Source organism: Perca fluviatilis, chromosome 3 (genome assembly GCF_010015445.1).
Source record: "Perca fluviatilis chromosome 3, GENO_Pfluv_1.0, whole genome shotgun sequence".
NCBI lineage: Eukaryota > Metazoa > Chordata > Actinopteri > Perciformes > Percidae > Perca > Perca fluviatilis.
In genome coordinates this window covers 28,075,373-28,090,382 of record NC_053114.1, presented here as the reverse complement: position 1 = coordinate 28,090,382, position 15,010 = coordinate 28,075,373, and the positions used below count along the sequence as shown (strand labels likewise).

The following is a 15,010-nucleotide window of genomic DNA, read 5'->3' as shown; positions in this document are numbered from 1 at the left end:
AATTCACTCTACACTTGCATTTTAACAAACAGACTATGGATAGAGTCTATGGTTTAAAAAGGAAAATAAAATAACTGTAGTTTATCTCTAAGAACTACTCAAAAAAGCACCTTCGAGGACTGAAGGGACACACAGACCAGGAGGTGCGTGTGAAGAAAAAAGGCACATAGGTGTATGGTTTAGTATTGTGAAATGGTATGTACAAAATACCTTTCTAGTGAAATGCTTTTTGATTCAAGAATTGCATATTCTGTTCTGTTTAACTCATTAGCTTTAGCAGTCAATTTAGATGTCTATGGTTCAAATAAAAAAAATAAAAAAAACTAAATTCTTCTTAAGGCTTACTTGACTTGGCTGAGTATTGCTTATGGCTATTACTGCTCAGTCTTTTCATTGGTGTCACTCTCAGTATCTGGTGGTGCAGTTTTAGATATCGGAGCCGTTGGTGGTCTCGGTCTCCGATTAGACTGTCCAGACCTCTTGCCTCCACGCTGGCTCTTGGCCATCTCAGCCTGCAGACTGTGACCATTCAGACTGAGATCCTGCAGAGCCTCCAGGGCCTGCTCTGCAGCCTGGGGGTCGCTGTAGTCCAGGAAGGCCCTGTGTTGAGCTCCCTGCCAGGTGAGCCTCAGTGGGGTGGCCTCCCTCTCTCTAAGGGCAGTTTTCAGCTCACTAACACGCAACCCAGCAGGGATTCCCCCAAGGTAAACTGTGGTCACACTCAGAGGGAGCTTACGTTGAGATATGACTTCACCTCCACCCTCCTCTGGGCCCTTCTCCTTTATGTTCTCTCCTGTTTGCCCCTTTCCTCGCTCATTACCTCCCCCACCATCTCCTCGGCTTTCTTTCCTCACTCTAGTTGGGCGCCACTGTCTAGCTTTCTGTTCCGACTCTGCCATTTTCTCTGGTTTGGATTCTCCCTCATCATCCTGCTGTATCTTCTGCCTTGGCCTCCTTCTGGTTTGCCTTTTGGGTTGACTGGTCTGCAGACCAGGCTCTGGTGCAACGGGCGCCGCCCCCAGTGTTACATCCTTTCCAGCCTCTTCCTCCAGAGCACGCAGCTTCTTCAGGACGGGGATCTTCTCCAGCTTTTCTGTGTCCAGCTGAAGACACAAAAACTGGCTCAGTAAGGCTGAAAAAGGGAAGAGACACAAGCACGCACGCAATGTACCTACGAATGAGTTAAATTAATAAAGCAAAAGTTGACAAATTATGCTATAGAAATACAACTATCTTTCTAGCAACAGGACTCTTCACTTCCCAAGCAGTTAAAAATAAAGACTGCTCTCTTGATTTGTTGGGCCTGTAAGGGTCTTGGCAGCCTTTGATACAGACCAGTCCTGTAAAGGATATACGGGGCCATTGTTTTTACACTGGCCTGTTTGACCTGTCGTTCCCCTGCCCTTGCAGAGCCAAGCTGGCTGGGCAGAGGAGCCTTTGATGATCAGACATGGCCTTCCTGCCAGTGAGGTCACTGGGTCCTGTTTACTTACATGCGTGTCTTAAGGAGGTTACATACAAACTCTCCACACATTATGAAGAACGCCCCCATCTTGTCTAATTAAAGAAATGATCAGGTGGAAAAACACTTAACATCTCTCTGCCAGTGTCAGTGAAATTTAAATAGACAGAAGATAAAGTGCAATTTGAAAATTATACTCACAAATTGTTCAGTCTTTTGTGTTTATAGGTTGCCATGTGTCTAGGAGTATATACTGTATTTGCACTGCATATAAAAACTAAACTGCTAACTCATTATTATTGATTAATAGACTGAACAGAAAAGACAAAAATGAATAACTTGATAATTATTAGAGCAGAGAAATGAAATGGATCCAGAAGCACAATGAATATGAGAGTCCTGATGAGGTGATGTGTCATTACACGTCCATTAGAGGGCAGTGTCGCTAAGCAGAGAGGCTAAATATTTTGTTAGGGGCCAAGGACAGAGCATCTCTGTTAAATAAGCTTTTATCTGTTCCAGTTAAAGAGTCAAAGATTTGTAGGTGTGCAAGAAGGCTACAGCTAAAACTTTACAGCACAATTGGACAACAGCTGTCCAATAACCCAGCTGTCCAACAACCCAAAATGAGTTGTTGCCTGTAACACCTTTCATTTTAAATGTTAAACACAAAAAAAAGGTGTTTATTACGATACATTTTATCATTAAAAATGTTAAAACTGTTAAAATGTAACCCAGATGCATATTGTCCGATAGAAGAGTGATACTTTAGTGTAAATTAAACCTGAGTGCTTAAAATGCAGTACAACAGGTTCGGATTCTGTAAAGATTATAATATTTTACATCTCATCAACTGGTTAAACAAGTTAAACCATCACATCATGTATGCCAAACAAACGTTATTGAAGTCAATAATATAATCACCTCCATACAGTTTCTTATTAAATTATGTGTAAGACTGATCCATTCACAGAAGGACTGAATCACTGATTGGTTGCTTTTAATAAAGCTATAGGAATGGTTGTAGTGTTTTTTTATTCTTTTTCCATTTTTCGTGATACAATATATTTTAAAACATTAAAACCAATTAAACCTTAAAGTCTGACATACAACATGCATGTATTGTGGACTTACAGTATGGTAGCACTAGACACAGTTCAGAGACGTTCTTTTAATTTACCTTAGTCCAGATGATTCCCTGTGGTTTGGGGATCTGGCAATCTGTTTTAATGACTCTGGTGGGTGTGAGGATGTAGTCCACAGTCAGGTCATGACTTTCTTTTAACTCCTCTGGAATGTCCATCACCTGAAAGCACAAATATCTAAATTAGCACCAAAACAACAGGTCAGTAATCATGTGTTTGAACAGACATTTTTAATCACAATTTCATGACTTGAGAGAAGGAAATTATTTGTTTAAATCATATTTTCAAGTTTGTTGCTAGAAACAACTTCTGAAATATGCATGTATTCAATGGTGTAAATTAAAGACATGCGCAATTTGGGTCAGGCATTTGCCATTCTTGACATTTTACACACAATGCAAACTGATGAATATAAACTATATACAATGATGAATGGGCGTCTGGGGGTCCTCCCCCAGGAAATCTTGAGCATTAAACACTTAATTTCCTGCATTCTGGTGATTTTTTTTCTTCATCAATTTATGGTGGATTGTCTTTATTTATGTAAAGGAAACACCAGTGACAATTCAAAATACAAAATATATAAATGAATATAATGCAGTAAGGCTCTCAGGCATTCTGTAATGCTTTCAAATATGTATTCTCCTGTAGATCAACTTTTCTTATTTAATTTTATCCCTGCTGAGAAAACACACATGTAGGCATGATATACTATTCCCTTCTTTTTGTGTCTTTTGTTTGAGGAAGTAATTTCTTTAAATGTGCATGTTTCACCTGTTTATGGCAATTATACATAATTTAATTCACTTTCACCTACATTTTTATAGATGATATGCATTTCAGAAATATTTCTGCAAAATGTGCACATTCAAAACAAACTTATCCCAACCATGTTCCCAGAAATTTGGAGAATAGTCATATTTTAAGAAATAATGAGGTAAATAATAAAGTCACAATGTTTAAAAAAAAAAAATCTACCTTTGCTACAGTCTACTGTTCATTATGTTTTTGCTCTGCTGATATCTCATTCAGACTGCCGGTCTGACAGACACAGAGCCCTGTTTTGGACTTTGGATGAGACAAAGCTTAACAAAACGGCTGTATGCTGCTCTTCTTAAAGAGGTGGAAAACTGAAGGAATAAGTGGAGCGACACGTCTGCCACAGCAAGCAGAGTGCGTTCATTATAATCAAGTGAAGCTGCTACACTGACCACAGAAGCCGCGCTGCTCACCTCTATTTTTACAGAGACAGTGGACGGACAGGTCTGCTTCAGAGCTGTGTGATTGTGCCTGAACACGACGAGAAGACGGTGGGCAGAGGGAGACTTTGGAGGCGGGCTGTAGGCTGCCCACCCAATCAGAAGTTAGAAACAGTACTGGTATTTTCTGTGCTATTTCTTCCATTGGCTGAACACATTTTCTTAACTTTTGATTGGGTGGGCAAGACATTTGGGTGGGCTGAGCCCACCCCTGCCCCTAGCTACCACCGGCCTTGATTTCACCTGTACTGGACAAGATAAAGAAAATAATAAAGGTTCCATGACACAACATATTCAGAACTCTAATGAAAAAGTAAACTAACCTGGCAGTCATGGACAACAGTAACCACCACAGTAGACTCATCTACAGCTCCCATTAAGGCCATCATGCCATACTCCAAGTCAGCAAAGCCCTCTCCTTTTCCAATTCGCAAGCCTGCAGGAGAAGACAGGAGAACGTTTTAAAAAAGGCAGGTTCTGCCAAATGTGATACAAAGAATAACAGTACATTAAACTCCGGTGTAGCAATTTCTTGGTTAGACTATATCACAGATACACTTTGTGTATAAAAGGTCCAAAAAAAAAAAAAAAAACAGTACTCCAATACTGGATTTTAATCTAAAAACTGCACTGAATTAGAACACACTGACATGTTGGGGGCGGCTGTAGTAATGTTTTCAATTCATAAAAATAACTACACGTGGCTTTAACTACTGTTTATTTATGGGTGAGGAGTGTGTTTTAATCTGGTCTTTGTTAAATTTGACTTTACTGTCCCGTATGGGGAAATTGGTCTTTTGAGCTACCATACTTATATAAATCCATAGATACATTATTAGGCATGTGTTTATACTAATTGGGTTAGTGAGGCACATTTGCAGTTTCTTCAGGCTCCCGGTACTTAATTGAATTGGTATGGCGAGGAGGTAAATTGTTGGGTCACCTTTCTCTGACACCGCCACAGATCCGACCACCACCAGGTCTACCTTCACCTTCGCATCCAGGTCAACGGGCACACTGAAGTCTTTCACACCCTGAAGAAAGAGGTTCAGAAGACAGGCAGAGAAGATAAAATAGGAATAGGTTAATGAATCATAATAAGATTCTGTGTTAAAATGTTCACGACAAATATGTAAAATCACAAAGTTGAAACCTGAGAGGAAGAGCATATGCGTAGCTGTTCTTTGCTGGCCCCCTGAGGAGGAGCGATATTATTGAAAAGACCAGTACGAAGACGAGGAGTTGGGACCAATAACTTCTTCTGCGCCTGCGAAAGATTGTGACAACAATTAGCGAACAGACATTTACAGTTATTTAATGATAAGCAGATTAATTAGTGGATGGAGGGGAGGGGGTTTAGTGAGTGATGGTAAAAATAACAAATATGTACATTCAAATTCAGTAGATGCAAAGCAATGATGTACATGAAATGAATGTCACTTCAAGAAGTGAACCAGAGGATGTAATACAGAAACTTACATACTTCCTTAGCAATTTATGGAGTCTAAAAAAGGATTTGTAATCATTCCTCTTAAATAATTCTTCTGAATTTCTAACACAATTTGTAAACAAATGTCGGTTATACAAAATGAGGCACTCTGGTTCTTTGTGTGTGTTTCCACAATGAAGTGCTACCTCTAGCACTGCCAGCCGGGCACCTTCCAGAGGTTTATCAGGATCCACCTTCACCTCTGTGGCCTGGGTGAACACCTGCAGTTCAGGCACCTTGGCACAGGCTGTGAAAGCACCCTGGTTGAGAGGAGAGGAGAGTACAAGCTGACAGCAGTTTTTTTTTTTTTTTTTTTTAGAGTCAACTTACTTCCAGAGTGACAAAGCGTGCCTGCAGCTGGGGTCTGTCTGGGTTTACTTTGACTGTCTGGCTAGACTTAAACTCCCACAGGTCTGAAATCCTGTCACATGCTTGAATTGCACCCTGGTCAGTAAGTACACAGTACTAGTAAGTACACAAATGAGCATTGATGCAGACAGGACACCAATAATCATTAAAAAATTCAAGAATGTCAGTCAAGAGCTGCTGTGAAAACCTCATACCCTGGTGTCATTACTGTAGCATTGATTTTACCCATACAGGCAAAAGAGCCCATATGATCTCATTTTCAGATTTTTACTTATATTTTTAGTTTCTACTAGAACATGTTTACATACTGTAGTGTTTTAAAAAAAAAACAAAAAAACATTTTCCTCATACTGTCAGTCTGAATATACCTGTATTCCCACTCTGTCTGAAACACCAGTCTCTTTAACAGCCCCCCAACTGAGCCAGATGTGTGTCTTCAGTGTGTTAAATATCCGTTTAATTAGTGTTTGGACTCATATTTGTAATACATACTACCACGAAAATGTACTGTCCTGTGTACACGTGTCCCCCATGCAAAATACAGTTAAGTATGAAATAAGCAGATGCCAGCTTTCGCAACAATGTCGACAGTAATGCCACTGTATATTTGAGTTAACTGTTCAGTTGTCAGTGTATTAAAGTTTTTTCATAGCAACACTGTGTTTGTCAGTTAAATTGCGTTAACCTACCTTGAAATTTGGGATTCTGTTGTGAACTGGCCTGGGGAAATTGGCCAGATTATTTTCTTCGATGTAGTCCCAAACTTTCTCACGAATGTCCCATTTCGTCGCTTCTGGAAGAGAAAATGACACAGGCTTTTATGACCGACTCAAATTGAAGTAAACTCTATCATTAGCCAAACATTTACAATAGCTACATTAGCATGAGTTGGCGTTTATTTATAGCCACAAAACAAAAGTCACTAAGATTTAACCGGATTAACTTCTTTAACATGTTCTATTGTGTTATTTCGTGATATAAATTAGTCTCTGCTACAACGGATTTCTAAGGCTTTATAACAACCTCACCAAATAGCTAGCTAAACAAGACGACGCAGCATTAGCCAAACATTTACAAATGCTAGCTATACATTAGCATGAATCGACATTCATTTTTAACGATATAAGAAACGCCACAAACATTCAACCTACCCGGATTCATTTCTATAACAGGCTCCATTGTGGGTTTTGGTGATACAAATTAGTCTCTGCTACACTCAGTTACACTACACGGAGAAAAGCCTTACACGTGAGCTCGGTAACATAACACTGATGGAACAGCTGCTTGTCAGTGTTTATTGGTGCTACGGCGGCTCAGAAAAGTCAGTTTTAACGTTTTAACTAATCGCGAAGCCGAATGCGTCAAGGCCTAGCTAACTGTCAGGGAACCATAGTAAAAGCAACTACAAAGCACTATATTACAGCACAGTTTTGAAATACCTGTTCGCACACCAGCAGCCGTTATCCTGTAACGTTAAGCATTCCACATTTTTAATGATTTTGTACAGTAGTTATCGTAGCCAGTCTTTCATATCCTGTGGGGATAGGTCTGGTAATACGAGACAGGACTCTGCGAGAATCTCCCAGCTCTCTGCCAATCACGGGAATGCATGGTACATGCATGGTCAGTGTGCGTGCGTTTGGTGGAGCAGAGGAGGGTTAGGTCTTAACGTAATTTATGTTGTTGTTACCAGGGCTGTTGAGTAAGAGCTCTGTTTTCTGTAAGACATTACGACACAATGTGTAAGTTTTCTAGGCACTGTAATGTGAGAACTTTACTCGTCTCCGACTAAGTGGAACATTGTGTGCGCGTATATAGGCCTACTGTGAATAAATGGATTGCCGAATCCCAAATAATACAGCCCAATGGACATTGATTTATTTTCAGCCCAGACCTGCGTCCAAAACAAGTTAGATAGGCCTATTAGTTTTGTGAAAGTCAAAGATATGACTGCATTATTTTGTGGTGCATTTCGCCTTCTGCATGTGCGTATAAAAAGACACACAAAATGGGATTAAGGAATAAAATAATATAGAAGCTAAAAAGAAGAAAAACATAAAATTGAGGGCTTCTCAATTGTATGCTAACAATATTCAAACACACACACACACATATATATATATATATATATATATATATATATATATATATATATATATATATATATATATATATATATATATATGATGTATCGCTAAACCTACCCAACAAGCAGTATAGCTACGTATTTCTCTAATAAAATACATGCAACTGTCAGAATGAGTAGTATTAGCATTAGCATAGTAGCATTGTGATCTTTATAGCATTTGTTACTCTACTTTTCTACTCTATTCTTCTAATACTAGTAGGTGTTTGTGTGTGTGTGTGTGTGTGTGTGTGTGTGTGTGTGTGTGTGTGTGTGTGTGTGTGTGTGTGTGTGTGTGTGTGTGTGTGTGTGTGTGTGTGTGTGAAATGGATTTGTAGGAGTCTAGAACAGAGATGATATAGCTGTAAGAAGGGGATGGGCACTGTCCCTGGTGAGGAAGGGACCAGTTCATCATATAGAGTATAAACCAACAGGATGGGGTTGTGGTTCAATGTGGGTCTTCCTGGTAGCTGGTAGTTTTGATTGACACTCTAATTGTTGGTAGGCTGTTGTCAGTGATGACAGTGGCCTTGTAGGGGGAATGAAAAGAAGAAAAAAAAGGTTTTATTTGTAAATGTATGTGCAGAAAAACCAGCTCATCCTAGAAGGTGAGGTAATTGGTCAGAAGCTGACATCATGTAGTAAAGTGAAGATGGATGCTTAGTGTGACTGCTGATAAACAGAGAATTTGTGGGTTGTAATGACAGATGAGGGCAAACAGGACTGGGCTCTGAGGAGCACCAGTGGAGAGAATACAGTAGCCATACATGTTGGTATTCCTGTGTGGTCTGAAAATTTAACGTCATAACTACTATGGCTGCTAGAGGGCAGCGCCACTATAAACGTGAATATCTATCTATCTATCTATCTATCTATCTATCTATCTATCTATCTATCTATCTATCTATCTATCTATCTATCTTTCTATAAATTGCAGAAACGTATGTCTGTCTGTCTGTGTGTTATGCGCATATCTCTCGAACCGTTAGTCCGATGGATTTCAAACTTGGCAGGTGTCTTGCTATGGGCACGAGTAAGTGCAGTGCCAAGTTGACGTTGTTTGGATTAGAAATGCAAAAGATATCGTTAAATACAGTATATAGGTAAAAGAAGTACACATTGGCTTTAGCCGCTCTACCCACTGGCCACTCCCCCTCTCACACTGAAGACCAGAGACAGAGAGCAGCGGAGCTTTGGCAGCCAAAATGTGATGACATTTCCCGAATTTAAGGACTTTTCAAAATCCAAAACATGCAAAGCACAACCAGCTACAGACAACAAGTGGCAGCGAGACACATCTGTATATGTGTGTCCGTGTTTGGGGTCGCGTCTCTCTCTCGCTCTCTCTCTGCGTGTGCACTTACACACACAGTCCGGTTGTGGTGGTTGATTAACGCAAATTTGTGCTGATTAGCTCTCATAACGGGCTGGGTGGGTAGCACACTGCCATGAGTCCATAACGCTAATGTCTGATTACTCCACATTGTCATTGTGATATTTTGTGATTACATTCTGAATCTGCCCCATTCTCTGTCAGGTAAATATAGTAGTACAATGTCTTCCTCTGATGTAGACGTAGCCTACACTGTAAGTCAGTAGTAGGCTATACAGTGGAGTTGCATATTAAGTGGTCTGGGGTCCTTCTGTAAGTAATTTTGGGGTACAATTTGGTTTTGAAGAATTCTACAAGCAGCAATACCAAAGGCCAAGCAATCGCCTGTTCCAAACAAGCACATTTTCAACGGGCACTACACTAGTAGGTCGTAATTAAAACGATTTTGGAAATTTTATTGGTGAATGACAGTCTCTTTAATATTAATCATCTCTCTTTCTGTGTTAAAGGTTACATGAATTTAGTGTACATGTGATGTTATTCTGTATATTTTAAGGGGTTTAACACTTTTAATTACTTTAAAACTTTAATAATTTCCCCTGAACAGCCTACAGACCAACAACAACAACAATAAAATAACAATTTTAAAGTGATAACAATTAATTACTTTTTTTAAATAGAAATTCTGAAACTCGTTGAAATCAATGTTGGAAATTCGCAAGTTGAAATCCATGTTCAAAATTTGCAAGTTGAAACTGATGTTGGAAATTCGCAAGTTGAAATTGATGTTGGAAATTCGCAAGTGGAAATTGATGAAAAATTTGCAAGTTGGAATCACGTACAAAACCACAATGAAACCACATCCATCACAAACACTCCTGTGTGGCTTACCTTAGGTGCGTTTCAAACTCGCATCTACTGAGTGTCAGTCAATGTCATTCCCCACTGGACCATAGGGCTGAGAAAGAAGAAACATCACCTTCATCAACCTGCAGAGAAAATAAGTTTGTCTTTTCCTTCTGTGACCCCTTAAACCTCTTAAACATGCAGATAATCCATTAAAACATCTTAAATGTGCTGCTAATTCTTCAAAAAAACTTTAACACTTTCCAAGACATAACTGATAACCAATCAAAACCCTTTACATTTATCTATTCATTGAATAACCTGAAACCTGCTTCACAGATGTCAACTGACTCTGTGAAGTTAACCTTAATTAAATTATTTTGATATGTTTTTATAGCTTGATAGCTCAGTTGGAAGAGAAACTGTTCCATAGTCTGAAGGTTGTGAGGTCAAATCTCATCTTAGCCATTTGTTTTTCTGTTTCACAAAATTCTCTAATTGTGAAAAGCCTTTGCCTGAAGTCATTTAAATGCATCAGAGGAGGATATCGGTCCCAACATGTTTCTGTCTTCTTTTAGGACGAGGAGTAAAAACATTTTATCAACTCACCAAACAGGAAGTGACTCATAACTCAGCTAAAATGTCTCAGAGGAGTTTGAACTTGCTGATGGAGGCCACAATGATGTTTTCAACCTGGTCTTATGGGATATACGTATCTCTGGCCACGTTTTCGCAGCGCCACAAATACGTACTGTCAGGTATAGCCTATAGTCTCGCTTTGCCAAACCTTCCTACACCGCTGCAGAGGAGGGTCTGGCTAGTCCACACAGCATTCCAGGATAGGAGAAAAACGTGCTCTTGTTTATTGGCATTTCTTTAAACCAATCACAATCATCATTGGCGGCGCTAAGCTCCACACGGAGCAGCGGTAAAATAGCCTCGGCAAGGAACTTGTTTTGGTGGAATGTGTACGTTCAAAAGTTGTTTAAATCGTGTGAGAGAAAACTCAGATTGGATTAGATGGTGGTCTTGATTTAGCCTGCAGAGATCTAAGGAGCAGTTAACCATAGTCCTCATAAATCCACCAGAGTTAAACATTACAACACAAAGAAAGTGGAAGGAAACGGACATCGGCGAAAAGACATACATCCGGCGGAATTTCGTGAGGCACTGGAGCAATCCTGGAAGTGGAACGTCAAGGATGTAGACTAGGTAGCCTATATTCTGCCAGAGTTTTGAGAAACAAATGTCAACTGGAGGTGCTGAAGAGAAGAACTGTAATGTGGCTGAAATGGGTTGTACTTTTTTATTTTACATTATTTATTAAATATAAAATCAACATTATTTTAATAACTTCTTTTCATGACGCTCAGCACAAATTTCAAACAAATGTATTTTAATTCCGAGAAGCCTACATTTCATGCCTGCACCACATATTGTTTCAAAACTTACTCAACTTTACTAATGATGGACTGCCACAACAGCAAAAAAAAGCAAATTCAAAAATTGATATGAGGCTAGATATCGTCTTAGATTTTGGATCTCGTAATATCGTAACATGACACAAGTGTTGTCCTGGTTTTAAATTCAATTCAATTCAATTTTATTCATAGTATCAAATCATAACAGAGTTATCTCGAGACACTTTACAGATAGAGTAGGTCTAGACCACACTCTATAAATTCCAAAACCCCAACAATTACAGTAATTCCCTCAAGAGCAAGCATTAGCAGTGGCTGTTGCGACAGTGGCGAGGAAAAACTCCCTTTTAGGAAGAAACCTCGGCAGACCCAGACTCTTGGTAGGCGGTGTCTGACGGGGCCAGTTGGGGGTGTGATGAACAGTGGCGTAATAGTCATAATAAAGATAATGGAACAGTGACTTCGAAGGTAGTCATGGAAGTTCATGTCATAGTAAACTCCCCAGAGCTAGGTTAGTTATAAGTATTTCTGGGACAGGATGCATACAAAAGGATACAGTGAAAACAGAGATAAGAGAGCAGCTCAGTGTGCCATAGGAAGGAAGGAACTTCCCTGGCAGTCTAGAATTATAATAGCATAGCTAAGAGAGGCAGGTTAGCTTAGAGAGAGGTGCCGGATCGGGCTTGAACTCTCCCCTGCCGGATCGGACTGTACTGGCCTGCCTCCCTCTACTCTCACTATATTATTGATTGAAGCATATATAAGGAGAATAGAATTGGTCCAAGCACTGAGCCTTGAGGAACGCCATGGCTAACTTTAGCGTACTTGGAGGGTTTATCATTAATGTTAACAAATTGGGATCGCTCAGAGGAATTGGACTTAAACCAGCTTAGTGCGATTCCTTTAATGCCAAATAAGTGTTCCAAAGATCTAGTAAAACAAGTATGGCGATAAGTCCTTTGTCTGCAGCAGTTAGAAGGTCGTTAGTAATTTTCACCAGTGCCGTCTCTGTGCTATGATGCTTTCTGAAAAGTCCTCAAATAAACTATTGCTATGTAGAAAATCACATAACTGATTAGCAACTACCTTCTCAAGGATCTTGGAGAGAAAGGGAAGGTTAGATATAGGTCTATAGTTTGCTTAGACCTCAGGATCGAGGGTGGGTTTTTTCAGAAGAGGTTTTATTACAGCTACTTTAAATGACCGCGGTACATAACCTGTTAATAAAGACATATTGATCATATCTAGTAATGAAGTGTTAACCATGTGTAACGCTTCTTTGAGTAGCCTCGTTGGGATAGGGTCTAAGAGACAGGTAGATGGCTTAGCTGAAGATACCTTTAACATTAATTGTTGAAGGTCTATAGGATAAAAGCAATCTAAGTATATGTCAGGTCTAGCTGTTTTTTCTAGCAGTCCTACGTTTAAAGGTGAACTGTTAGAAGTTGAGGGCAAAAGGTGATGGATTTTATCTCTAATTGTTATAATTTTATCTTTAAAGAAGCTCATGAAGTCGTCACTACTCAGAGCTTTAGGAATAGATGGCTCACTAGAGCTGTGACTCTCTGTCAGCCTGGCTACAGTGCTGAAAAGAAACCTTGGGTTGTTCTTATTTTCTTCTATTAGTGATGAGTAATAGTCTGATCTGGCATTTCTGAGGGCCTTCCTATAGGTTTTGAGACTGTCTTGCCAATCCAAACGAGAGTCTTCCAGTTTGGTGGAACGCCATTTACTTTCAAGGTTTCATCAGATTTGTTTTAATTTGCGAGTTTGGGAGTTATACCAAGGTACTAGTTTCCTTTGATTCATCATCTTCTTTTTGAGGGGAGCAACAGAGTCTAAAGTCGTCTGTAGGCAGGTCGTAGCACCATCTACAAATGTATCAATTTGGGAAGGACTGAAGTTAACATAAAGGTCCTCTGTTATATTAAAGCATGACATTGAGTTAAATGCTGTTGGAATATCTTCCTTAAAATTAGCTATAGCACTGTCAGATAGGCATCTAGTGTAGAAGCTTTTATCTAATTTAGTATAGTCGGGTAGTAAGAATTCGAAAGTAATTAAAGAATGGTCTGATAATACCGGATTCTGCGGAAATATTATTAAATCCTCAATTTCAATACCATATGCCAGCAAAAGGTCGAGGGTGTGGTTAAAACAGTGCGTCGCCTTATGCACACTCTGACTGAAACCAATTGAATCTAATAATGAGTTGGAAGCAGTACTAAGGCTATCATTGTCACAACCACATGGATATTAAAATCACCTACAATAAGTACTTTGTCTGATTTTAGGACTACACATGAGAAAAATTCTGAGAATTCAGATAAAAATTCAGAATACGGACCTGGAGCTCGGTAAATAACAACGAATATAATTGGCTGTAATGTTTTCCATTTTGGATGTTGAAGATTAAGAACAAGATTTTCAAATGAGTTATGATTTAGTTTAGGTTTAGGCTTAATTAACAGGCTTGAATCAAATATGGCTGCAACTCCCCCTCCTCGGCCTGAGCCTCTAGGAATTTGAGTATTAATATGACTGGGAGGAGTGGCTTCATTTAGACTAACATATTCTTCATGGCCCAGCCAGGTTTCAGTAAGACAGAATAAATCAATTTGATTATCTGATATCAAATCGTTTACCAATACTGCTTTAGAAGACAGAGAGATAATATTCAATAGTCCACATCTAATTTTCCTATTCTGTTCTATCATTGCAGTGGTTGTTTTAATTCCAATTAGGTTGTTAAGTATAGCCCCTCTTTTATTTACCTTTGATTTAACCGATCTGAGTCGGGGGAAAGACTGCATTACAGTAAAGTTATGTCATTTTTTTGAACTTACCAGACTGTTGTAACTGTTCTATTATTTGCCTTTACCCACTTAGTCATTATATCCATATTACTGATGATCATTTATCAAAAATCTCATTGTGGAAATATTTTGTGGAAAGCACCAAAAGTCAACACTACAACATTGTTTCTGTATCAATATCGAGGTATTTGGTCAAAATATCATGATATTTGATTTTCTCCATATCGCCCAGCCTTAATCTGAACATTTGGATTTGGGTTTAAGATGAAGATGTGATGTCCATCTTCAGGTAGACCTCCACTATCAGTATATGCATATTCATTTATTGCATTTAAAAACAAAACAAAATTAATTTACCAGATGTGTCCAGTACATTTCCATTGTTTAGGTGTCAGTTAGACAAAACAACTGAAGGAGAAAGGAGGAACACAGTGGTTGAACAGCAGAATGATGCCTCTGTTGCAACACTATTATTGCAGTAGGCCTACTGGTTTTGTCTGCTGAGTTTTTATTAGATTTAATATATTTTCTGTTCCTATTTCTGTAGCTTCTGTCGTCTTTCTCTTCTAACAGTAAATCTTACTGTGAGTTAAACTGGAGAATCACCTTCAGGCCTTTAGGTGTTGTGTGCTTTTCAGCAGTAATTGAACTGCAGAGAATTATTAAAAAAAAATATAATGTCCACCCACTTTGACCTTCATCTTCAGCAGGTAGTTATCAATATTTACATCAGTATGTGTGGTTA

At 39.1% G+C, this 15,010-nt stretch overlaps 1 protein-coding gene across 1 annotated transcript; it reads right to left on the bottom strand.

The window, feature by feature from the left end:
- Positions 1 to 341: 341 nt before the first annotated feature.
- On the bottom strand, positions 342 to 7,023 carry mthfsd (methenyltetrahydrofolate synthetase domain containing). Its single transcript, XM_039795267.1, has 8 exons — positions 6,876 to 7,023; positions 6,414 to 6,517; positions 5,502 to 5,615; positions 5,020 to 5,133; positions 4,810 to 4,900; positions 4,190 to 4,302; positions 2,643 to 2,768; positions 342 to 1,103 (listed from the first exon to the last, which is right to left on the bottom strand). Exons 1-8 carry the CDS (start codon positions 6,901 to 6,903, stop codon positions 375 to 377), a joined length of 1,419 nt encoding a protein of 472 aa, XP_039651201.1. The 5' UTR covers positions 6,904 to 7,023; the 3' UTR covers positions 342 to 374.
- Between the last annotated feature and the right edge of the window lie 7,987 nt (positions 7,024 to 15,010).

Bases quoted from the DNA above. Each gene is read 5' to 3' on its own strand.
- mthfsd (XM_039795267.1), bottom strand. From the start codon at position 6,903: ATGGAGCCTGTTATAGAAATGAATCCGG. The intron at 4,901-5,019 runs GTTTCAACTTTG...CTCTTTCTTCAG, and splicing joins GCATATGCTCTTCCTCTCAG to GGTGTGAAAGACTTCAGTGT. The intron at 2,769-4,189 runs GTTAGTTTACTT...TTGTGCTTTCAG, and splicing joins CTGTTGTCCATGACTGCCAG to GTGATGGACATTCCAGAGGA.